This window comes from Pollicipes pollicipes, unplaced genomic scaffold, assembly GCF_011947565.3.
Source record: "Pollicipes pollicipes isolate AB1234 unplaced genomic scaffold, Ppol_2.1 Scaffold_3447;HRSCAF=4054_pilon_pilon_pilon, whole genome shotgun sequence".
Taxonomy (NCBI): domain Eukaryota; kingdom Metazoa; phylum Arthropoda; class Thecostraca; order Pollicipedomorpha; family Pollicipedidae; genus Pollicipes; species Pollicipes pollicipes.
The window spans coordinates 42,703,008-42,728,378 of record NW_023596297.1 but is presented as its reverse complement, the minus strand read 5'-3'; the positions used below and the strand labels follow the sequence as shown (position 1 = coordinate 42,728,378).

Genomic DNA, 25,371 nt, shown 5'->3' with positions numbered 1-25,371 from the left:
ATCCCAGTAAAGACGACTGGTGACCGGGCGGGTCACAGGGATGACGGTCGTAATACATAGCGCGCCCATCGCTTAACATGAAGTTGGAGTTGATGTAAGCAAGAAAGCCCTGCCGTCACGATATTTCGACATTTTAAGCTGGGTGTTCGCTGAAAATAATAGACTTTGAGTCGGCGAGGAGGTGATGGTTAACCGATGTTATCAGCTAAGCCAAGGTTACATTAGAATTCGACGTTTCGAAATTACTTTCATGGTCATGCCACTTCGCAAAACAATCAATTAACGCCGCGCTAGTATTGATTTCACTGTGGAACGCAACGTGCAAAATGTGGCGGTTCCATTCCTCGACCCCATTTTGCAGTAGTTGAGCATGCGGGTAACGCTGAATATACTCCAGGCCTGTACTTTCCATCGTCACCAAATAAATGGGCGGCAAAAAGGTCATGAGAAATAGGACGTGCTTTCGAAAGTAAACGCACTGAAACACATGCACAGGCACACCATTCACGACTCCGCCACACATTACAGGTCATATAACACGTATAACAGATCATTACATCTTCAGATGCCCCACGAAATATCACGTCAGATGTCTTGGGGAAAGGGACAGTTGGGAGCTGCTGAAGGTAATCTGAGAGTTTGTTATCCGTCTTGGTTGCGCGGAGAGAAAAGCGTCGTTTTCCCGCCTCAATACGCGAACGAGGCATGAACAGATCGCTGCCCTGTTCCTTGGTCGACCGTGCACTCCACCCACAGTGCGGAGCATGCGAGCAGGTGAGTCAGACTCACCCGAATGGAGGACCTTGTGGATGAGTGATATGGTGTGATGCCTGCATAGATCTGCAACGGAGAGCCAGCCAAGCCTCTGATACGGTCCGACACCTGGCCACGCTTTTTGCGTCTGAAAATGAGTTTCACAGCTAGCAGAATCGAGGCGTTCACCTGGGTGATCAAGACACTGGCAGGCAGGCTGTGCTCCAGATGTGATAGGCAAGTTAAAGTACCGAAACAGCGTTTACTGGCGTGCGAAACGTGGGAATTGCGACAAAAGTTACGGTCAAAGACAAGTCTGAATTGTTTTGCTTCCAGACGGGAGACGAGACGATGATTGCGAAATTTGACAGTGGAGTGGGGACGGTGCGGAGATTTCGTTGGCTTCCAAGTAACACCAACTGCGTTTTATCGGTATTGACTTACAGGCCTGTGAATATTTACCAAGCGTGAAGTAAGGCCAAGAGATACTCAAAACGAGCGATAGTCTTATTTTATCGAGATTTGGGGCCGCTTATTAAAATCTGGGTATCATTCGCGTACTGGACCACCACAGCGTCCTCCGCGAAAAGATTCAGATCGTTCGCAAGTACGCTGAAGAGGACGGACCCAGCGCGAATCACTGGATTATGCTGATGCTGTTTGGATGCCTAGAGAAACTTTCAAAGTGCCCGTGCGATAAGCGGGACGGACGCCTTTCGTGTGGTCGTGGAGTTAGGCCGAAAAAAGACGTGACAATGTGATAGTGAAGGGCGGTAGTTAAATCAGGTGGAAACGTGGTGGAGATATACTGCTAAACTGTGCTGCAAGCCCATTGTCACCATCTTACTAAGAAGGCAGTCCACATACCACACGTGCGGAGATCGGTGCGTACCTCCTCTGGTCTCCATCCGTGTTGGCGTTGTCGTGCCAAAATATTCCTCCTTTGTCGAGGGATCGATTACACGGAACGCCGATTTCCGTTCACCGCTTGCGTAAAACATTCTCGGATTGAAAGCAGGGTGGTCTGCACGTAGAAGCCCCTCCCCCTGTTACCAAATGTATAGCATGCATTGATATGTACGCGACTAAATGTTGACAGTTGAAAAGTTCAGGTAGATAAGTAAAGGTATAAGATCGAGATCATGTGATGCTGTCAAACGACATGCGAGAAATCGCGTGCATGCGCTTAACGTGGTTTTCATTTTATCGTCGTGTGCCCCCTCCCCTTCCACTTTAAGGCGTGTGTACGTCTCTGTTTATCAATATATAAGGCAGCTGGGATGGGTGAGTAATTTGGGGGTTAGAGGACGGGGTTACACGCTATTTTTTATTCCATGAGTTCTCATAACTTAAGAAGATTTTAAATTCACAGGGTAGGTAGGCACTGTTCGTGGCCTCACTTGTATTCAATTTCGAGGTCGTTATATCATGACCTTCGGATGTTTGCCCATCTTCGCTCGGGGCTCCCCCCCCCCCCCTCCCCAGATAATTTTATGTGACGCCCCTGGTTCTGGTCTCGAACCGTCCAAGGCTCAGGTGCGCGCTTACAATCCCTTGATCCACGGGATGAGAAGTGATATCGGAATCGACGGGTTCGACCGGTCCAAAGAGTGTGACGATTGTTGCCGGGGCTGGCCGTGATTGGACGGCTCGGTTTAGCTGGTGTCACTTTACCTGGACTGGACGCTCTGGCACTGCACTTTTGTATGAAAATTGGGTTCTCGAGGAAGGCAAGTGTTTGGACTATCAACAAGTCAGCAAACATGATCAATGTCTTCCACGTGTTTAAAATGGCTTACACTTTAATTAGTCGAAGCATGCTCATCTGTTGCCAGGTCGATTTTATAGTTTGCCTTTTGGTCACTCTATTTAAGTTTTGAAATATAGCGTGGCTTTGTTGAATGGCATATTGGTTTATCGAATCATACCAGTTTACTTCTGGATTCAGCCAAGCTGTACCGCGAACTGGCTCGTTTGTTGTTTGTTGTTATTTTGCGTCGGATCATGTGTCCGCCTCAAACGGCCTTTGAGTGTGTCTGACACGAACGTTGCAGGCACTGGAGTTCGTCCGTTCTAGTCGTGTATGCAGGCATTTTTTCATCAGAAGAAAAATGATCGCGGTGAGAAAGGAAGTGGTAAAATAAAGTAGCGCCGAAGAAAGCATTTCAGCACACTGCATCCCGAAATGCAGGCAGCGAATGATCATAGATGAATGTCGTCTGCGAGCACTTTGTGGCAGCTTGTCATTGCATGCATTCGCCATGTGCCTCAACCCGAAATTAAAGACCATCTTAACCTATCCATCGTGCCAGCTAAACATGATGCGGCTCGAAATTGAATCTAAACCCGACACAACAGTGAGTCTCACCAATTCGTTCTCTGAGAATCAATCAGCAAACAGTTGGCCAGCGTGCGCCCATGTACTGGTGGGTCATCGACGCCGGCGGCTGGCCGGCTCAGCAGATACTGGCGCCGGGGCTCGAGTCGACGCCGGCGGCTGGCCGGCTCAGCAGATACTGGTGCCGGAGCTCGAGTCGACGCCGGCGGCTGGCCGGCTCAGCAGATCTGCGCCGGGGCTGAGTCGACGCCGGCGCCGGCCCGGCTCAGCAGATAACTGGCGCCGGGGCTTGAGTCGGACGCCGGCGGGACGGCCGGCTCAGCAGATACTGGCGCCGGGCGGTGCTCGGAGTCGACGCGGCGGATGGGCCGGCCCTCAGACAGGATACTGGTGCAGGAGCTCGAGTCGGACGCCGGCTGGCCGGCCGCATCAGCAGATATTGGCGCCGGGGCTTGAGTCGACGCCGGCGGTGGCCGGCTCGGCAGTCTGGCGCCGGGAGCTCGAGTCGACGACGGCGGCCTGGCCGGCTCAGCAGAGATATGGAGCCGGGGCTCGAGTCGACGCCGGCGGGGGGGGGATGGGCGGCTCAGCAGAAGATACTGGCGCCGGGGCTCGAGTCGAGCCGGCTGGCTGGCCGGCTCAGCAGATATGGCGCCTGGGGGCTCGAGGTCGACGCCGGCGGCTGGCCGGCTCAGCAGATACTGGCGCCGGGGCTCGAGTCGACGCCGGCGGCTGGCCGGCTCAGCAGATACTGGCGCCGGGGCTCGAGTCGACGCCGGCGGCTGGCCGGCTCAGCAGATACTGGTGCCGGAGCTCGATTCATCAACGCCGGCGGCTGGCCGGCTCAGCAGATACTGGTGCCGGAGCTCGATTCATCCACGCCGGCGGCTGACTGGCTCAGCAGATACCGGTGCCGGGGTTCGAGTCGACCCCGGCGGCCGGCCGGCTCAGCAGATACTGACGCCGGGGCTCGAGTCGACGCCGGCGGCTGGCCGGCTCAGCAGATACCTGTGCCGGGGCTCGAGTCGTCGACGCCGGCGGCCGGCCGGCTCAGCAGATACTGGCGCCGGGGCTCGAGTCGACGCCGGCGGCTGGCCGGCTCAGCAGATACCTGTGCCGGGGCTCGAGTCGTCGACGCCGGCGGCCGGCCGGCTCAGCAGATACTGGTGCCGGTGCTCGAGCGCGTGGCCGGGCCGGTCGCTGCTGCCATCTCGCCGCAGATGCCCGCCACCTGCTGACGTCGGGAGGTGGGAGGATTTTGGCAGCCGCCGCCGCCCGCTCACGAAGCCTAGTTTCCCGAAATACCCGGCTGCGCGCCGGGCGCGGCGCAGGTGTTCGACGGCCCGAGCGTGGCCTTTCCTTCTGCGCGGAGCTGGCGGGCCGCGGCGGTGATCCCGGCACCGGTGCCGAGCTGACCTGACCCGAGTCGCGGCCCTGGCGACCGTCGGCCTCAGGTGAGCATGTGCTGCCGGCCTCGGCGGAGGAGGTGCGATGAGCCGTGCAGGACTACGCTGTGTATTTATTAGGAGCTCTCCATGCTTTCGGAAGTCGCACGGGTCTTGCTGTTCACTGTGTCTGACCTAGCTCTGACGAGGGTTTATTTAAAGGGGAGGCGAAATACGCTCTGTGCCCCCACTCGGCTTTAACCATTATAACTAGGGTCGCCCAACCAGACTGCAAAACGGACGTACAGAGAGGGCTATCGTCCTTCCCACTGCGAAATTCAAGGGGAAAACATGTCACATTTGCCTTTGAGTGGAAAGAACACATGGGACCGTCCATATATTATGTCACGCGCGGTGCGGCGGCTTTTGATGGAACGTGACCGAAATGCATGAAATGGGTGTGGGGATGGCCAGCGTAACGTTACGCACAGCTATGGTTGCGAATTTTGCCAGTCATTTTAAAACGGTTTAACACTTAAGCCCTCCAGATTCTTCTAGAGAAACGAGGAACGCGTCTGTCCTTTCCTGGCACGTCTAGCTCAATTAGGGTCAAAGGGACACGTCATAATTTTGGGATGCAACACTGACGCAGCGTAGCGTATGCACCACCGATAGTGTAGATCAGGGCTTTTCACCAAGAGTTGTCACCAGTGCGTAACCAGGAGGTTTAAGGTGGTCAACAATGCGTAACGCAATTTATGGACGTCCCAGCCAGAAATACTGGAATCGCCGGTGTCGCCCGCTCATCTTCTGCTTGTGCAGCATGCGGAAATGGGTATCGGAGACGGAATAGTGGATGGAAATGCGCTTCCATTTTGTGGCACCCAAGCCTGTAAAACACAAAATATTACGCTGCCGCTGGAACTTACGAGGCATATTATTATCGGATAGATCGTTTCCATACCAACGGTATGGAAACGAGCTGTCGCTGTCATTTTATAAAATATAAAGTGATGAAGCGCGGTCATTTATCGACGAAAAGTAATTTGATAGCAGAATGCTGTTGACATAGTGACGCACCAGTCACCAACTCTGCGCTTCGATGTTGATTGGTTATGTTTGGCTGACCCAGAGAGCGTGATGGCAGGAAACTGCGGACGAACGGTTTTAAGACATAATTTTATATAAACTATTCTATTAAGAAGAGTGCTCATTGCGGCTTCAGCTGTGGTAGGTTGATTGCGCTGTGTTCAGACAAACTATATGCTTGAGCATGAATGTACCTACCTTTGTGTCTCAGTCTTTGCTGTCAATATTACCCCTGCACCCAATTAGCTGGCATATTTGTGAGTTCCCCGATCTGCGCTAGTTTATATGCTTTATATAATGCCAAACATGAGCATATGCTTATAATTGGTGACACTGAGAAGAACTTTGATGTGTGGCGCCTATGAAAAGGTGAAGGTTTTTCACCTATGTTTAAAAAGTCAGATTAGGCTGCTAAACCTTATGAATGGATCTTGATGTGATTTTGTTATCAATTGCTCAACTACTGATTGGCCAGAATTGAATTGCTCTTTTGCTGCTAGGTGAATGGGAGTAGGGGTGTTCATAGTGACCCAGATAGCATCTATTTGGTCAATACCATTTATGGTGCCATACTCCCATGAATTTTCACCTGTTGGTGTTTGCAGTGGCCCAGACCCCTTAGAATTTGTGTCATCATATGTAGAACATTCACAAGACATGCAGAGTTTATCTGTTACTTGTCCAAATTGAGACATATATGATGCAACAGTTACATTTATAACCAAGTCAAGTTATGCATCAACAACAGGCAAAAATTTTGTGTCACATGCTACACACAGTGTAACCTGAGGTTTTATCATAAGTAACATGCATATATGTATGCTATAGTGAATGGTGTGCACAGTTATCATGAAAGCTAGGAAGCTGTGAACAGAAAGCATGGCATGCTGTGAACATTACCTTGTATATATTTTTGTGCTATGGTATAGATTGGAATGTTTGTGGTGTAGTACATATACACCCACAATTTGATAGATAGATATATTTGATGGATAGAAGACAAATTTGGTTCCCTACAGATACCCAAACCTGCATCTGTGAAATCAGATGTTTTCTCATTGTTTCAGTGTATTTCCTATTATCTGAGAAAAACAGTAATATGATGGCTACTTGCAAGTAACTACTGTTGTTAAATATAGACTGGATGGTAATTACTAATATACCACTTTCTGTTCATGTTGGTCCTTAAGGAACATACATGGCCCATGCTTTAAAAATTCATCCACATCTCCTGATTGTATGGAATAATTATTGCATAAGTAATGATATTGTGATGTTGAATCCAAGCCGCTATCCATAAAAGAGAGTTCATTGCAATTGATAGGCATATTTTATCTACCCTTAGCTCATGCCTATTTGTTGTATTTATTAAACATTTTTTATTATTGTTTTATTGCCATTTTCTTTGCTGCAGTATCACTGAAAAGTTCTCATGTGGTACATGGGCTGCCCAACTTGGTGTTAGATATATCCATCAAGATATATCACACTTTGCTGCACATTAACACATTTTTTAGTAATCCAGTGTGCCATGGTAGTGCTACATTGACAAAATCTGCTGCTACATTTGCTGTTGACAACTGGCATGTTAAGTTAAATGATTGCCATGTCATTTACTTGTTTTAAGGAATTATAGCATTTACACTGTGCAAGTTGACATTAGGTTCCATGAAATAAAGTCTTCAAAAGTATGATTACACACAATTTTCCCAGCCAAGTATGTCTTACTTGAAATGTAATGAAATTTTTAGGCCTAGGCCAGCCTTCACACATGCTGAAAACCTTGGATTTTTGGAGAGAAGTGCATCTGTGGGAGGAGAAAGCAGATAATTGTGCAGGCAGCAGTGCAGATCATTATTATTGTTGATAATCTCAGCTTTTTTCACAGGATTAGGGTCACAGGATTTTGATAGGCTCAATCCTGATACATTCAAGTATCCCTGAATTGAAAGTCTTTTAAAAATATGCCAACAGTTCAGAGTTTTCCTTAAATATTATATGTGGTGCATGCTTGCCATCAAAGCAAGTATCCTCCATTTGTGAGAATCATATTTGGCTGCATTTAAGCCTCACCAAGCACCTCACCAAGCACCTCACCTCACCTCACCTCACCTCACCTCACCTCACCTCACCTCACCTCACCTCACCTCACCTCACCTCACCTCACCTCACCTCACCAATTTTGAAGGAAGAGATCTGAGTACACTGCCATGTTTTTCACACCAAACAAAGTAAAACATACACATTACAATCATCATATATTTCTTGTTTACATTTTGAGCCAGAATGCAGTAGACCTTTCTATTTTATCCCAGCCAGCAGGATGTCACTGTCCTGGTCACATGTCAACTGCCATGGCAGTAGCACGTCAAGAATCAAAGGGCCTGTGACCAGGCAATGTGATAGTGTTGTTGGAGTTAAGAACACTCATTCTAACTCAACACTCATAGGAACTATGCCCTTAAGTCAGCTACAGGTCAATGCTACCACACACATCCATCATGACAGGGGAGTTTTGCTGTTTTTTCCTGATGACCTTGGCCATAAAGTGGGAATTAGGGGAGTTGATCCTGGATGTGCCTGAGCTGTTGTCTGCCTCCAAGGCAACAGTGCTGCTTCAGGATCATCAGCATCAGTTACTTCCGGACTCACATCCACTCTAGGAGCATGCGTCTCCAGGAGCATGTCTCCGTTTTCTCACATGTCCTATCATGTGCAGAATAAGCCCTGGCTTCCTTGTGGGAGACACTAGGGAAAGTTTCTGGCGAATGTCTACATGCCAACAAGTTGTTGCGACAGGCTGTTGCGGAGTGATGGAAAGAAATGCTTCTCCCCCACGTGACTCTCCATCTGATGTGCTGTTTTCAGGGGGCACTTGCTTTATCAAATCAGAGTGGCAGTTTTGACTGTTTGCCTCCTGTCATCATTGCAAAAACTGAGCACGGAGTGTGTACGTGTCTGCAACAAGATATCAGAAGTTAGTTTTGGGAAATGCAAAATTTTTAAATGAATGTTAACTCACTTGAACTTCAGCAGATGTTAAATGGAGTGCCCCCACCTTTATGTTGCATTTCAAAAACATACCCTAATGAAACCTCAGGCTCAGTTACATCTAGTGATAGCACTGGGTAGTGCCACTGCAGCACCATCGAGATATGATATGGATAGTTTTCTATGTTTGAGTTAACGCAGTGACACTGTTAACATTCCTTCACAGCCCTACACTTCTTCCTTTCTTGGTAGCCCCAGAGTTGAGCCCGAGTCCACAACAGCTGCAGTTGTTACGATTGCCGTTGTCAGGACGACGACAGAGTCTGCTTAGGCCGTTATCAGTTGTTGCGGATTAGAGATGCCACTTTTGAGCTGTCATAACCCGCACGTTGCGGGGCAGCGGGCTTAAAAGTTGTAACTCTACTGGTATGAATGACGTGATACAAATAAACATTCATGAATGGGACAGGGGAGGCAAAGGTCACAACTATCAAGAAGCGTCTCAGCTGAAGTTTGAACCAGTACGTCACTAAAGACCATGAGATACTCCGTTTCCCAAAGCCAGAGCGCGCTCAGAAGAGAGCTGCGGTGATAAACGTCTGTGTAGAAAATCGTGAAATCAAAGTCATAATATAACGCTTCGTTGAATTTGCGGGATAACAGGCCCTATGAATGATATAAATGTTTGCATATTTTTCTCTGGATAAAATTTTTGAAACCTTTGTAGCATGTATTACGCGAGCGTTTTGACAAATTAATGCATTGCAAGGATTATAAAGTATACACGTTGGAAATAGCAGATTCGGGCTTCGCCGCGGCAGTTTGTCACGGCGCGGCCACGGCTGACAGCTGCGGGCCGCCGCAACCGCTGCTGACGCGGCCGCCCGCTGTGTGAGTCATGAGCGCTGGTAGGCCGCGCTCCTGCTGTCCGACCCTACAGTGATGCCACTCTGACCAGCCGCGCCATCAGCATCCAATGTCCCTGTGGCGAATGTTGGGCATTGTCGCCATACCCTTAACTGGCCGCCGACAAAAGACTTTGAATTGCTGGCATTCGTGTTAAATACTTCGTGTACGGTTATTTCTGGATCACATATCGACGGGATTCTGCACCCTCGTATCGGCATGAGCTGTTATTCTTGGCTGCCCTGGTTGCTTGGCGATGGCTACATTGTCGCGTGGCACAGGCCCGGTCGGTGGCCGTGCCTCGGCTGACTAGCGCGCTGCTCCCCCCAGAGCCTCCGGCACCGTGCCTGAGGCGCCGGCCGGCTTCCGCTGACTAGCGTGCCGCTCCCCCCCAGAGCCTCCGGCACCATGCCTGAGGCGCCGGCCGGCTTCCGCTGACTAGCGTGCCGCTCCCTCCAGAGCCTCCGGCACCATGCCTGAGGCGCCCGCCGACGACGCGCCCGTCGCCTGGGCGCGCTGCTTCGTGCGCGACATGACGTCACGGGGCTGCCTGGCCGGCAAGATGACCATCGACCTGGCCGGCACGGCCAAGGTGGCTACGCTTGTGGACGAGGTATCGCGTCAGACCAAGTACGCGCCGGACGAGTTCCTCATCTCGCAGCAGGTGGCGGCCGGCGGCGAGGCGGTGAGTGGCGGGAGCACCGGTGCCTGTCGCCGATGTGTCACCGGCCAGCGGTGAGAGGCCGTCTCGCACGCACGCTGTCAGAACGGGCCGGTTCTCACCGCGCGTCTTTGTGTTCCAACGGGCACAGGAGGATTCTGTTCGTGTCGTTATGTCTTGTGTTTTCAAGTATGCTTTGGAGCATGTATAAGATGCCGTCGCGCTCGGGCTGTACCTTGCACCCGTCCCTATGCACGTGTTTCCACACGGACACGTTTTGCTGTTCCCAGGCATCAGGCTGATTTGGTGAGATGTCAGCGAGGCTTACAACTTTATCCTGCGCTGCCCACGTATGGTAATACGTCGATCTTGGACCGCACTGTCAGGCCTCCCACATTCCCTGCGTTTTCACGGGCGTTTTGGCGCGGTGTTAGTACTCGCCAACCAAAAGATGAGCTGTCCTGGCAGCTGTGACGTCACGCGCTGCTCTGGCGGCCAACGTCACACCGCTGGCCGCTGGCCAGCCCCAGCCGGCGGCACCTCCGTACGGTGGAGCGACACGTGCCTCACGCTCCGCACTGCGCCGCGGCAGCTGATCCTGAACGACTACCTGAACTACACGGTGATGGAGGTGGGCCTGGACACGGGTGGCCAGTCGCGAAACAACTTGATCATCACGGACGCCAGGCCGCGCCGCAAGCCGCGGCCGGCGCGCGGCCTCGACAGCGGCGACCACGCCGGACGCACCTCGCCCGTGGCGCCGGCAGCGGCCGGCGGCGCAGACGGAGGCGCCGACGCGCCGCCGGCCGCCCATGAGCCACCCCCCTACACGTACGCCAGCGGCCTGATCAAGAGCAACGAGACGGGTGCGTGCCAGAAGGGGCGGCGAACTCTTGGACGTTGCGTCTCCTCGGTCACGGGCTTGTGGTTTATGGGAGGCGTGTTCTGTATGGTGTGGATGTGGCTTATGCTAGGTACGCTTTCTGTGGGTCAGCTAAGTGCCCTAAACTGCCTCTTCGCTAACCAGCGGGCCACGGGGACTGACTGTTCATCGTTTGCCGGCAGGTCACGTGGGCCTGGTGAACCAGGCGATGACTTGCTACCTGAACTCGCTACTGCAGACCCTCTTCATGACCCCCGAGTTCAGGAACGCCATGTACAGCTGGGAGTATGACGGCTCCTCCGAGGACGCCGCCAAGTCAATCCCATACCAGCTGCAGAAGTTGTTTGTCAACATGCAGGTGGGCCTGTGCACGGCGAGAGTGTGTGGAGAGTACTTAGTCCGGACCGACTGATAATATTGACATTGCACGTCGGGCTAATATTTGTAATACTACCAGCTATTTTGCCTTCAGTTGTGAATCTGGCGATGTGTGCCTTCCCACCATTGGCACTGGTTGGACGGAAACGCGCTGAACTTTATTGAGCGCTAGATTGTGATCCATCAGGCTCGAGTTTCGGGCGTCCCTGGAGCCGTGCGCGGCCGCCTCTGCGTCAGTCGGCCGCGTGAGGCCGTTTGGCGGCCGGCGCCACCGTCTTGTGACCGGGGCCGTCCACAGACCACCGACCGTCTGGCGGTGGAGACCACCGAGCTGACCTACTCGTTCGGCTGGGACAGCAGCGAGGCGTGGCAGCAGCACGACATCCAGGAGCTCTGCCGCGTCATGTTTGACGCGCTCGAGGTCAAGTTTAAGGATACCGAGCAGCACGACCTCATCTCGCGCCTCTACGAAGGTCAGTCAGGGACGGCGGCCGTCCTGGCCGAATGTTCCAGCGCGGGGGTAGGGGGGCAAGCCCTTGGGAACTGCTCTGCTCATTGCGTTGGCAAACATGGCTCAGCTTATATTGCACTTTGCCTTTCTGTTAGTTACATGTTACTTGAATCACATGTTCATTGAAATGCATGCGTCGAACTTCGACGAATCCAAACTTAAATGCTTAAGTTTCACTTTCCACGTTGATATGACGTGGAAGACATGTTAGCTCACCTTTGGTAGACTGAGGTGGTTTTTAATATCTTAAGCATCAGTACATGTGCAAGACATACTACACACAGGCATAGTACCCACTCCAGACATTCCATGTTGAAATCCATCTGGCAAGGTTCGAGGCAACTATCTGGCGCAGCCTATTTCGGCATGTGAAGCCCAGCTGAGGATCGCCGGTGACGGCAGTGACATGCAGCCGGCGGTGGCTTTGTCTATGAATTGGCTGCCAGTGACGGGTGTGGGTGCGCATGACGACAGGCAAAATGATCGACTACGTCAAGTGTTTGGAATGCGGCACGGAGAAGGCGCGCGGCGACACCTACCTGGACATCCCGCTGCCGATCCGGCTGTTCGGCGCCACGTCCGCCTTCAGCAGCGTGGTGAGTGTGCCGTCCCCGAGCCCGGCCCGGGCCTGGCAGGCGCCCATCACACGGAGGACGCCTGGAACTCGCCCTCTCACCCACACACACACACTATTGTAGCCGGTCCCGGGCAGGCCCCGCGGGCACTTCGTGCCGATGGCGCCTCGAGCTCCTCCCCTCGCCCTTCCGGATCATTCGCGGCAGACAGCTCTGAAATTGATAGGCGTGGAGCTTGTGACCATCCCCAAGTCGCGCTTTTGTTGTGGAGTGACATTTCCACACAACGAGCTGCCACCTGCCATGTGTTCACACGTTGATTGACGTGCGGTGATGGCTATTGGGAGTTTACGACAGACTCAGCTGGCAGGTGGAGCGGTCGCCGCAGGAAACCGAGCTGCGTTCCTTCGGTCTCCCAGACGCCCAGCCTAACCGCTGCACTTCCGGCACCCCGGCAGTGTGCTAAAATAGCCGCCAGTGTAATAGGACAGGCTGAACTATGCATATGCATCTGGAGATGGCTTATTGTAGGTTTCGTTTAGGCACGAATGATCCCAGCCAGACATCTATTTTATCGAGGTAGATTTGAGTACGAATGATAGCATAATGGTGGCCTGTGCATTTAGTGGTCGAATTATGGAAAAGATGTCCCAGACGTCAGATGCGGGCGCACTTTTGTACACCAAATATTGTAACAAAAGTATCTATAAACTGCGTGGTCGTTTGGGAGTCCCGAATTCCATGAAGGGTTTCTACGTCTTATGTTTGATTCGGAAAGTCAGTGTGGTTTGTCCTAAACTGCGGCCGTTCCTGTTTCCAGGAAGAGGCGCTGCGCGGATTCGTGAAGCCGGAAATTCTAGACGGAAACAATCAGTATCATTGCGACAACTGCGCACGCAAGTGTGACGCGCACAAAGGTCTCAAGTTCAAGACGTTTCCGTACCTGCTAACACTGCACCTCAAACGTTTCGACTTCGACTATCAGACGTTGCACCGCATCAAACTTAATGACAGGTCAGTGAAATCCGATGTTTATGGTTGATAACGTATGCAAGTCAAAAATAAGAAAACTCGACGCACTATTCATAACACAGGTTTGTGTCGTGTTTCGAAACTTGCCTGGTGCAATGTATGGTGTGTGAGCTTCATTTCGATTTTCTTTTTGTTAAGTACACGCGATCTTGGAGGACTTACGTCTTTCAGTGGGACTAAATTTCAGCCACATGCAGCATACTGCGAGACGAGGATGCGCGAATCGGCCAGCTAGTTCCCGCCGTACAGGACACACAGATTAGCCTGACGCCTGCCGATGCATGGCGCGGCTGATGCGTCACCGAATGTTTGTGAGGCATGTTGGTGAGTGACGGACGCAGCCGCTGTGGCGTGCTCCGACGGTGCTCCCGGGGACGCCGGCAGGGTGTCGTTCCCGGAGATCCTGAACCTGAACAGTTTCGTGGAGCGCGTGCCGGCGGCGGACGGTGGCGACGGTTGCCGCTGCGACGACACGTCCACAACGGACAGCGGCGCCGTCCTGGAGGACGACACGCATCTGCCGGTGGCCGCCGAGGGCGACGTGGGACAGGTGGGCGCGCAGGGCTCGCACGCGCCGGCCGACAGCGACATTGAGCCGCATCGGGCCGCCATTAGGGATATGTGGCGCTTCGTGTTCAGCTGGTCTCGAGGTGGCAGTCGTGCTATGTTGCGGCGGCAGTGCTCAAGGCATCCGCCGATTTTGAGCTGAATGCCATTCACGCAAATCTCAAACTTTTTAGGGTGAAGAAGATGAGAGTTGAAAGACTGACGTCAGAGGTTTCCTGGACTTAGATGAGCCAGGTTACTGTCAAGTGACGCTCAAACACTTGCACAACACAACACGCTCAAATTATACGCTGTCGTGTCAGGACATAATCGGCGTAGGTGTTTTCTTCACTGTCACGTTGCGGTTGGCGGGAGCTATAAGATTCGTAGATCGCATTGAAGCTGCTTTGCACTAGTTATTCGCCGTTCAGTGAGTGGCGACGATCACGGTGCGATATATGCACCCAGCCGTCGGTATGTCCGTCTCGCCAAAGGCAACGTTGCGGTTGGTCTGCACGTCGCCGTGACCGGACACTTGTGCCCGACCGTTGCTGTAGGAGGACGAGGGTATCGACTGCTCTACGGACAGCGAGACGCGTGCCAATAACTGGCGGAACGCGGTGCGCGGCCCATACGAGTACGAGCTGTTCTCCATCATGATCCACGCAGGCAGCGCGTCCGGCGGCCACTACTACGCCTACATCAAGGACTTCACCAGGCAGGAGTGGTTCTGCTTTAACGACCAGTCCGTGTCGCCGGTGCGTAGAGCTCCGGAGGGCGCTGGTGGTGGCCTCTGGATGTCTGGTTGACGAGAGATGGCACTGCAGGACTGTAATGTGTTTGCTAGAACAAATGCAGTTGATAGGGGGGGGGGGGGGGAGGGAAGGGGTGCTTTGAATGTTCGGGATGCCTTGGGCTTAATCCAGTAATGCTGGGAATTCCCCGTGCACGTCTGGTTGTCATTACTCCGATGTAATTAATGCCGTAACAATCTGTACTACAGCTCGCGATATAAACGTTAGGCACGCCATGCAGCCTCCTCCCCGACTTTCGTACTGAGCCTACATGAATGGCAAGATGCGTACTCGTGCGGTGGATCCAATCCAGATCCTACCCTGACCTGGATTGGCTGCAGGTGACCCAGGATGACATCCGGAGGACTTACGGCGGCGGCACGCGCACTAGCAGCTACTCTTCCAGCACCAATGCCTATATGCTCATGTACCGACGTATCGATAAGGAGCACAACAAGCTGCCGTTGCTAAAAGACGAGTTTCCGGAGTGGATTCAGGTGGGTCTGACTCGGCCAGGCCGCGGCCGCCTACGCTGTGTCGGTACTGGCTACCAGATCATTGGCCTTCCCTGTCCTGAGGTTTCCTCTGTCTGGTACCTGTAATGATGTACTTCCCTGTTCCAGCTGTATTTTCGCGAAGCGTGCCGGCGTTAAGTGCACACAGATATTTATTAAAAAGTAAAGTCACAAGGCTGTTAGAGTTTAGGTCATGACATACTCCCAAACCGCGAGTAGTATTTTTCTCACAAATGACGGGATGGGCAATGGATATGTCTGCTGATTGGTGTAAAGATGTTTGTTTGTCACCATATCAGACCGCTCATGGGTTTTGTTCGCCAGCCCATGGTAGTAGCGCAGTTTTGTCAATGTAGAAATTTAAGTTGTGATTGAAAAACAACAATGCTAACATGTGATGTATTTTACTATTTTTTCCAGTCCATGTTATATAAGATGCTTTACTTCTTCTCTCCATGTTCTGCCAGTCTGTGTTAGCAGCAGTTACCACCAACTCGCCTCAGCCGCAAGAGCTGACTGAGGGAAGCTGTTGCAGCCCATTGCTACCCACCCCGCGCAATACGCGTTCATGCGGAGGCATATGACGTGAGAAGGGGATGCCGTGCTACGTGCTTGACTCGTCCGTCTGGCCATGCCACAGAAGCTGTTGACGCGCATGCGTGAGGGTGAGGACGAGGACCGCGCCAACAAAGAGCGCGAGCGCAGCATGTGCAAGCTGACCCTGTTCGGTGTGCACCCGGTCATCAAGACCACCGTCAGCACCGCGTTCCACGTCCACAAGGACATGCTGCTGGAGGACGCGACTGAGCTGGGCTGGAAGGTACGCAGGCTTGAGTGGACCATCAGGTTTGAGTGGATCATCTTGAGTGGATCATCAGTGGACCATCATTTTCACTAGAGCATCAAACGAGTTTTGCACGTGCTGAGCCGGCCCTTCATACTTGTGTGTGGGTTATCATCTCGGTCCTTTCTATGCAACTTGGTCCGTTCCTTGCTGGATGTCCCACCTCCTCCTGCCGCCCCCAGATGCTCGAGTTTGACAAGCACGTACCGCTGTCGCGGTGTCGTCTAGTCAAATACGATGAGCTGAACGACGCCATCGAAGGGAGTCTGGAGCAGCAGGCCGGCCGCACCATGGAGGAAGTGATGGGAGGTGTACGCAGCACCTACAAGCTAGACCTGATGCTGGACTGGCGCGCGGCAGACGCTGAGTTCGAGGTGTACGCGGCGGGCGACACGACGCTGCAGGTGCTGCGCGTGTCGGCGGCTACGGGGCGCGTCTCGGGACCCACTCCGCTGCGCGCCAACCTGGCGCAGACGGTGGCGGAGCTGCGCGCGGCGCTGGCGCTGCCCGAGGCGGCGCGACTCTGCCTGGCGCGCTATTGCGGCGATCTGCGGCCTCTGCTCAGCCCCGAACGCTCGCTCAGGCTGGAGGGCTTCCACAGGAACAGCAGGGTTAGTGGCTGGGGAATGAGCTTCCACAGCAGTGGCAGGGCCAGAGGTGACGAGGAGTTCCACAGGAACAGCAGGGTGTGGCTGGGGAGAGTTTTCATGGAAACCGCAGCGCCATTAGCTGACAAGCACTTGAAAAGGAATAGCAGAGTCAGTGGATGGAGGTTTGCATTGGTAATGTGTGGAAGCTCGGCGGTCGTGGAGTGACGGGTTGGGACAACAGCGCTCGCAAATCCCCGAGAACAAGCGTGTAATTCAGCTAGCGGACGGGCATTCGCGTCACGAGCGAACGCCGCAGGCCCGTGATGTTTTGCGACATATTTTCTATGAAAAGATTTATTCCGAATCGCTTTGGATAAATGGATTTCTGGGATCAAAGCTCACGCTAAACAGTGCTTGTTGTGCGAGCCCCGACCCCTTATCATGCGATCACGCAATTCCGATTCGGTGGCAGTATTTGGTGGCGAAAATTTAATGCGCCGCAATGTTCAACACGGTCCGTCCTGTCCTCTGACGTCACTTGACCTTTACATCCAAACATTCTATCGTAAAGCCGTTAAATACCGCAGCGGTGATTTCTCGTGGTGTCACACCCGCCGCCGCGCGCGCATGGCGGTCTGCCAGTGCACTTTGTTGTGACCATTGGTTGCCGGCCCCCCACGGCAGGTATTCGTGTCGGAGGACGCCGAGGACGCGGACGTGCCGTTTACGTCGTCCGAGTTCTTCCGATTGTGCGATCGGTTCGAGCACACGATCGGTCTTCAGGTGATCGTGCCCAACACCGATCAAGGTGAGCTGGTCACTTGGTCTCGCCTCTGTGGTCTGAAACAGTTCTAAATGCTGCTATGGAAGGAGTCAGTTCGTTACCAGCTGCTCGTGTATAAGTTTTATGCGGCCGTTGTAGTTTTGTTCCATCTCTGTGCCACGGTTATCCTGGCTCTAGTGTTGGCTGATGTGAAACAAGTAAGCTCGTCGGTGTTCATATTCAAAAGTTTTATCGTCGTGGCCTGGGTCGTGTTCAAAAGATTGTCTTTTCGCGCGATATTTCGAAATCTGACCCCGCGCTCGTGTTTTGCCCGCCGCCTGACGCCGCGTCGGCCACCGCCAGAGACGCTGGACAGACTGGCCATTCCATCGCTGGAGGAGGCGGCGCTGGCGGCCGCCGCCGAGCCGGACTCGCCGCCGGCCAGTCCCGAGCCGGCGGCCGACGACCTGCTGGGCGGCGCCAGCTCCGATCAGAGTGCCTCCGAGGACAGCAGCGCCACCGACAGCGAGCGGACCCTGATCGGCGGCCAGCCGACGGGGCGCGCCAGCTCGCCCCCGGCCACGCCCAGCAACTCGCCGGCCGGTTCCGACTACCAGAGCATGCTCTCGCCGCAGGAGGAGGTGTGCGCGCCAGCGCCGGCGGCTGCCCGCAGCCCTGTGCCCTACATGTGTGCTGACGAACATCAGCTTCGCCGCCGGGGCTGGTGTCGGCTCCGCAAGATCAAACTAAGCTGGTGTATGAGCTGTCACTGCGCGCCTTCATATCCGGACTGACTCTAAATTGGTATCATGTATTATTTGTGAGTGTGAGCAGCACATGCTTGCTTGCGATAGTTATTGCCCCGTTCGACACCAGTATAATGTGGTCGTGACCTTTCAGCAATCGCAGCATTTCATGTGGGCGTGCGCATTGCTGGAGTGCTTACCGGGTTGCCACCATCTGACAAACTCGGTCTAACTCTGCGTCGCAGGGGTACAAGGGCGTGGAAGTGGAGGGTGCCGCGGAGCCGGTGTACGGCCCCGGGCCAGCGCCCGAGCCCGAGCCGGCCAACGTCAGGCGATACTTCGTCGTCGAGAAGTCTGTGCCGCATGAAAACGGCTTTCGTGAGTTGGGCGGGGGGGGGGGGGGGGGAGGGGATTGGCTCTGCTGGCGTGCAACGAAGTGCGGCCTGGCTGCCCGCCGAGCACCGCTCGAATCCTAAGCCTGTGCAGGGGATGTGAAGGGGAGCACTTTTAGGGCAAACATTATCCACGACCATGTTCAGCAAAGTTCCAAGCAAATTGGCATGTGGAAGTGATCGGGGCCCGGGTGAGTCGGAAGTGTGCAGCAGTGCCCTCCGTCATGCAGTCTTCTTTTTTCGCAGTGTGGGACGTCCGCCTAGACAATCGCATCACCTTAGGAGGCTTTAAGAGGGAAATTGAGGCATTAATCAATGTGCACCGCGACTACTTCAAAATACTCAAGATCTACACCAGCAACCAGGTACCCTCTCCAAATGTGTATCACTTGATGATGGTTGGGTGTCAGCATAACATGACGGATACAGGCGTTTGTAGCTAATGATAAATTCTTAAGAACTACATCATTTACGATAGCTTATACTGTTAAAAAACTTTTGTCATCATCAGTTATCCCCATGATTCTGGGCGGACTGTGCAGACACCCAGCTATCCGGAGCTGTCTGTCGCATCTGGTGTGGGAGGCGCGCTTTGGCCACTATGGTCCACGCTGACCACCGGCCGGTAATCCCGCGCCGCCCCTCTGTCGGCTGCTGACCAACCCTGCCCCACCCGCCGGCTACCTCGCGCCGCCCCTCTGTCGGCTGCTGACCAACCCTGTCCCACCCGCCGGCTACCTCGCGCCGCCCCTCTGTGGGCTGCTGACCAACCCTGCCCCACCCGCCGGCTACCTCGCGCCGCCCCTCTGTCGGCTGCTGACCAACCCTGTCCCACCCGCCGGCTACCTCGCGCCGCCCCTCTGTCGGCTGCTGACCAACCCTGCCCCACCCGCCGGCTACCTCGCGCCGCCCCTCTGTCGGCTGCTGACCAACCCTGCCCCACCCGCCGGCTACCTCGCGCCGCCCCTCTGTCGGCTGCTGACCAACCCTGCCCCACCCGCCGGCTACCTCGCGCCGCCCCTCTGTCGGCTGCGGACCAACCCTGCCCCACCCGCCGGCTACCTCGCGCCGCCCCTCTGTCAGCTGCTGACCAACCCTGCCCCCCCCCCCCCGTCGGTCACCCCGTGCCGCCCCTCTGTCGGCTGCTGACTCCTCCCATCACGCAGGAGTTCGAGTGCACGCGGCTGGACGACCAGCTGATGACGCACGGCGACAATGTAACATTCGTGGCGCGCCTGTCGCGCCGCTTGCGGGACGGAGAGCTGCGCGGCAAGGTCTACAAGCTGGAGCCCAATGCCACGGAGGTGAGACTGGACGGGCCGGCCGATGCCGGGAAGGTGGACTGGTATTGCGGCAACCCCTCCTCGCCATAGCGGCGCATGCTGACTGGCACTGGTGCTGGTCTGGAACGGCCGGCTCGTTGTCAAACAACAGTTGGTCGGGTTCGAAGAGGGGTGTGGTCTCGGCGGGAATGGTCGTCGGGGCCTACAACAAAAGTCCGCGTTTGCTTACTTACGCCGGTTTATTTGTTTATGGGTGTAAATAGTCAGCACGTACGTAACCCTATATTTGGGGTGAGGTAGCTTATCATTTCTTTGGTTTCTTTTGTTTTCTGAAACACTCCCTCTTGGTCTTGTGTGTCATAGTTACAAACGGGTGCTTCACCCTGGGGACGGCAGTGCCGTATGCACACCACAGAGGGGCGCGAAATGCACTTATTAGTCGGCGCGCCCCAAAATCCTAATCGTCACCATCACCAGAGCGAACGAGGTGGATGGATCATGCCGCTGTTGCCCAAGTTGACGGAAATGCCGTGTCCCTCAGCCAAGCAAGTTCATGTTCGAGTGGATTCTTCGCAAGGGTATGAGCATCGAGCAAGCGAAGAAGGAGATCCTGGCCGAACAGAAGTCCCGGCTGGGCGTTGACGTGCCCATGTCCAGGTGATTGTCACCTGCCGTTGGTCAGCCCCCGTCGGATGGCATCCGTTGTCGCCCGTCGTCTGTCTCCCCTTGGCCCATGTTATGCGTTGTGTATGATGATAAAATGTCTGTCAATACAGGCGGCAGGCCTCCATTATGTTTAGATACCTGCGATCCACTGTAGTTTTGGTAATGATGCAAGTTATTAGCCCTAAGCTCTTCAGCGTCAGGTTGAAGGTCAGAGCGCTTTATGGCCGATCATCGACCACTCGCGCTCGAATTGTCACCTGGAATGAAACCTCTGGCTCTGAAACGTCTGACCACGGGCCGGTAAGGTTTCCGGAGTGATGGCAGCGACTTGTTCGTCGTGCGATGAGCGTCTGTCGGTGGCCAGGACTTTCATGTTCATCATGTCGTAATGTCCTTCCACGCTCAAGCAGCTCAATTGCGTAAACAACCGGGTCCATGTGTCCGCTCTTCAGATGCCGGCTGCGGAAGAAGAGCTGGAAGAACCCCGGCAAGATTTACCTAGATTCATACAAGTTTGATGAAGAAGTTCCTCTGTATCCCAACTGGGAGATTTTCGTTCAGGTAGTAATAGCCACATGTCGACCATGTCTAGGCCTGTCGTAAACATTTGTTTTCTTCTGAAGATACTCAGCAGTGTGCAATTTTATCAACCAAAGATGTACAAGACATGATTGCTGTGATTTTTTTGCAGGCTTTTGTTGCTGAGTTTTGAAACATATTATGTCCAGATTAGGCATGAAACTCATCTTCATTCCTGTCATTGTTTCTATCAATGACTGGGCACGTGCTGGAATAAAAAGTGGTTCCCGTTAATCAATACATGTACGATCTGTTTTATATTTTCCCGATCAAACTGCTATGGTCGATGTAGTGAGAAATGCTCGTACCGTTTGCTGTATATTTCACGTTAGGTTCGTAAGCCCATGAGCCCGTGGCGGGGATGTAGCCGGCTGGCGCTGATCGTCTGCCGGCGGTGGCAGGAGCTGCCGGAGCCGGAGCAGGTGCAACGGCACGGCCAGCTGGCGCTCTTCTGCCGTCGCTTCCACCCCAGTACCTACCAGTTGGACGACATGCACGAGCTGGTGCTGCCGGAGTCGTCGGCGGCGGCCCTGCTTGGGGCGCTGGGCCAGCACGCTAGCCTGTCACCCGACAACATCCGACTGGCCAAGCCGCCCGGCAGCTTCCCCAACGACTTTAACGCGCTGCTGGCGCCCACCGAGCTTGACTGGCTGCAGAATGTCACCGGTGAGCGCTGGCGGGAGGTAAAAAAGGTTCGGCGGTCTCCGAGAGGCGGGTGGGGCTCCCAAATCTGCGAGCGATTTGGGAATAAACGCGGCAGTGGGGATAGGGGGCTGGTGTGCTGTCCTCAAGAAATTCAGTTCCTCGAATAATTGTTGTCGTATACTCAGCGCATGCGACTGCAGTTTTCATTGCGTCTCCGTCTTCCACCGTTTGATGATAGGTAAAAACTATCCCCCGTCCGCCCGCTGTGGAGAGCTTTGAGGGCTGTGACGCCGGTTTTGTGGCTCTGCTCGCGTATCCACCTACCTGCGGCGCCCTCTGACGGCCGCCCCGACCCCGGCTTTGTCGCAGCGCTGGATGTCTGGCCGCTCAACATCCTGGAGGACGGCTACGTGCTCTACTACAAAGATGGCACCGAGCCCCTGGCCGAGCTGAACGAGCAGCAGCGGCGCGAGATCAGCCAGCGCGAGACGGCTCGGCTGCAGGCGCGTTCGGCGCTCGGCTCGGCGCTCGGCTCCTCCGGCTCGGCGGCGGCCGCGCCGCGCCGCGAACGCGGCCTCAAAATCCACGTGGACATTCAGCCAGCCGCCGGCGACTAGAACGGTCGCGGCCGACCGGCCGGCCGATGGCTGTGTGTGGTCTGTCTTTGGTATGTGCGACGGCATCGGCTGGGTGGCGCGGACTGGCGTCGCGGACCCGGTGGGTAGCTGTGCCGGCATCCCGTGCTGCCGGCCAGTCCGGGGGTCGGGCAGACGTGGACGGCTCGGCGGACGTGCTGCTGACGGCGCCGGGTGTGCCGCGACCCTGCGCGGGCCGACCGTGAGCCGTGCGCGGAGAAGTGTGCCCTCCCGCCGGGCGCTGTTCTGCCTTAGTGTGTACAAACAGCGCGCCGCTAGTCCGGTGGGCACCGGTCGGATGGAGGGCGGCGGCTGTGCTCCGCGCCAGTCGGCTCGGCGGCGGCCTGTGTGATAGCTGCTGCAGGGCGAGGCGGGGCAGTGGACGGGGGACAGCCGGGTCGGCCGCGTGCCGCGCAGTCCGCCGCCGGCCGCCAGCAGGCCACCCGTCTATCGAGGGCAATCAAGCTGCCTGCGCAGCCGACTCGCGGCCCCGGCTGAGACCGACGCCGACACGTGTTCAGACCGAATTGTGGCATTCGTAACATGCGTCGGCTCAATCTGAGTACGGTATGCGTGGCGGGTCGGCCCGGTTCGGCTTCTGTGTGTGCTATCAGTTAACAGTCCGTGTTATGCGAGGGCGCCGGGCTGGCGGCGACGCTCCCGGCGGGGACCCGTTCGGGGTAATGGTGTCTGTGTCCGCGGGCCAGCCATCAGCTTGCCGGCGGGGACCCATTCGGGGCAGTGGTGTCTGTGTCCGCGGGCCAGCTGTTAGCCTGCCGGCGGATGTTGGGATGACGGGCGAAATCACAGCAGCGATCGCCGCACTCTGTCTAACACAAATCAATTCAATTACGATGAGTGACCACGTGGTTCGCTTTCGCCGGGACTCGTGCGCTTCTTTCGTAACGGTCGGCTGGCGCTGCTCAGTTTTCTGTCGTTCGCCTAATTTGCCTCTGAATGGGCACCTGCTGCGATGCATCTGTAATAAAGTGACTCGAGTTTTGGCGCTAGATTGTTCCTCTTTGCCCATTCTGCTTGATAATAGGCAGCACAGCGTTCACCGTTTCGACGCCAAAGAAAGAACATGTTGAGCCGTAATGGCCTGTTCTTTGTTTGTATTCTGTTAATATACCGGTTGACTGACGTTCGTCTATTTCAGTGGGGACCGGCCGCAAAAATGTGCATTTTTGTGGCTTCTCGGTCGTGCGATTTGTCACACTGTCGTCGTAGATCCATTTCCCTATTGGCCAACTCCGTGTCAATGATCGTTTGAAAGCAACTCCTGCAGTGAAAGCGTAGACGATGTTTGCCCTGCATCGGTTCCTACGAAGTGTTGCCAACGCAAGGGACGCCTCTGGCGCATGGGCCTGGGCCAGGGTCGTTGGCTTTGCGACCCCGAGCATTTACAATATTGGCGGTCTATAAGTATTGGTAACTATTGGCACCTTTTAAGTGGAAAAGACTGCCCTAGACGGCACAATTTATCTGTGAAGTAAATATGCTTCTCAATGCATTCATTATTTGATCACGTCATCGTACCTCGCGCGGCGTTGATTAAAAGCCAATTGACGTGGCATGCGGACATCGCGCTCACCAACGTCGGATATGGGTGACGCAACCATTATATTTTTATTGGCACTGTTCGCCGTATGGCTTGTGGAATGACAGGATTTAATGGCGTTATTATGACGTGAATGCCGAGGTTACTTTGACATTATGACCCCGATACACCTCGTCATTTTCGCGGGCGTATAGATCAGCAAATAGAGGGGTGTGGGCCATACAAAGAGCAGGATTTTGAACGGCACCAAAAGACCTTCAAGATGACTTTCAGTTCAAAACTCCACATAAATGTGGAACACTCCCTTTAAGCAAGCACCAGATATGATGAAACGTGCTTGCTCACTTTTTACCATTAGTATGCAATTAAGTGGAAACGACTGCTCTGACTGCATAATTTGTCTATTTAATTGGTCACTGCTCCTTAATACGTCACTGTTTGATAGCATCATGGAATCTTTGTGCGACGTTGAGGTGAAATAAATGAGCCGTGCGTAGTCCTTCCATGCAACTAGCATACACTTGCATCACTTCAATCACCCGGGAGGGCACCGTGGCGCCGCGGCGGTACTAGCGGCGCTTGTTGAGCCCAATATCGTCATGTGCTCGTGTTTTGACCCTTTGTTGCGGTGGTCTTGCACATTCATTCATGAGTTTAAGGTGTTTACCTGTATTCACATGCTTGGTTATGGCGCTATTCTTAGCTTACTCGATTACAAGTATAATTTATGTGATAACTAACAACCGTGTTCAACTTCGTGTATGTATTATGTAGCGCAAGACGAGATTGCGTGTTCGAGCACATCCGCCCCTCTAATCCTACTTCTTCTTCCATGCTGCATCCTCGCAACGCCCCGCTTGTCCAGGGCAGCCTGTAAGCGCCAGCCACAAGTGGGTCGAGAGGCCGTGGGGGGGGGGGGGGGGGCGCCAGCGCAGGGACCCATGCAGAGAGGTCCCGGCAGAGGGGTCCCTGCTGCAGAGGGGTCCCTGCAGAGGGGTCTCTGCAGGGGGTCCCTGCGGAGGGGTCCCTGCAGAGGGGTCCCTACAGAGGTGTCCCTGCAGAGGGGTCCCTGCGGAGGGGTCCCTGCAGGGGGTCCCTGCAGAGGGGTCCCTGCAGGGGGTCCCTGCCGAGGGGTCCCTGCAGAGGGGTCCCTGCGCTGGCTAAGGCTCGGCGTCTGGTCTCCCAGGGCTGAAAGGCCTTTCCATCCCACGGCGGGTGCCTTTCGCCTGTCACTCCGGTGACAAGGGACAGGATATCCTGGTCGAACTAGAGGACCTTAGAGAGATACATCATGCCACATTGGTCCCTCC

The 25,371-nt window shown here is 54.6% G+C and overlaps 1 protein-coding gene across 3 annotated transcripts; it reads left to right on the top strand.

Moving 5' to 3' along the window:
• Positions 1-4,462: 4,462 nt before the first annotated feature.
• LOC119091250 (ubiquitin carboxyl-terminal hydrolase 47) lies at positions 4,463-23,644 on the top strand. 3 transcript variants are annotated; one of them, XM_037213917.1, is made up of 22 exons: positions 5,594-5,706; positions 9,922-10,147; positions 10,716-10,881; positions 10,924-10,989; positions 11,189-11,364; positions 11,683-11,857; positions 12,370-12,491; positions 13,291-13,484; positions 13,887-14,052; positions 14,606-14,806; positions 15,184-15,339; positions 15,998-16,177; positions 16,384-16,812; positions 17,476-17,599; positions 17,918-18,195; positions 18,546-18,678; positions 18,939-19,057; positions 19,859-19,996; positions 20,517-20,632; positions 21,094-21,202; positions 21,622-21,886; positions 22,235-23,644. In XM_037213917.1, the coding sequence occupies exons 2-22, from the start codon at positions 9,935-9,937 to the stop codon at positions 22,480-22,482; spliced, it is 3,774 nt and encodes a 1,257-aa protein (XP_037069812.1). In that variant the 5' UTR covers positions 5,594-5,706; positions 9,922-9,934; the 3' UTR covers positions 22,483-23,644. The 3 variants fall into 3 exon arrangements, with proteins under 3 accessions (XP_037069811.1, XP_037069812.1, XP_037069810.1); XM_037213916.1 differs by lacking the exon at positions 5,594-5,706 and adding an exon at positions 4,463-4,545 and having other exon boundaries at positions 10,716-10,989; XM_037213915.1 differs by having other exon boundaries at positions 10,716-10,989.
• The last annotated feature ends 1,727 nt before the right edge of the window (positions 23,645-25,371 follow it).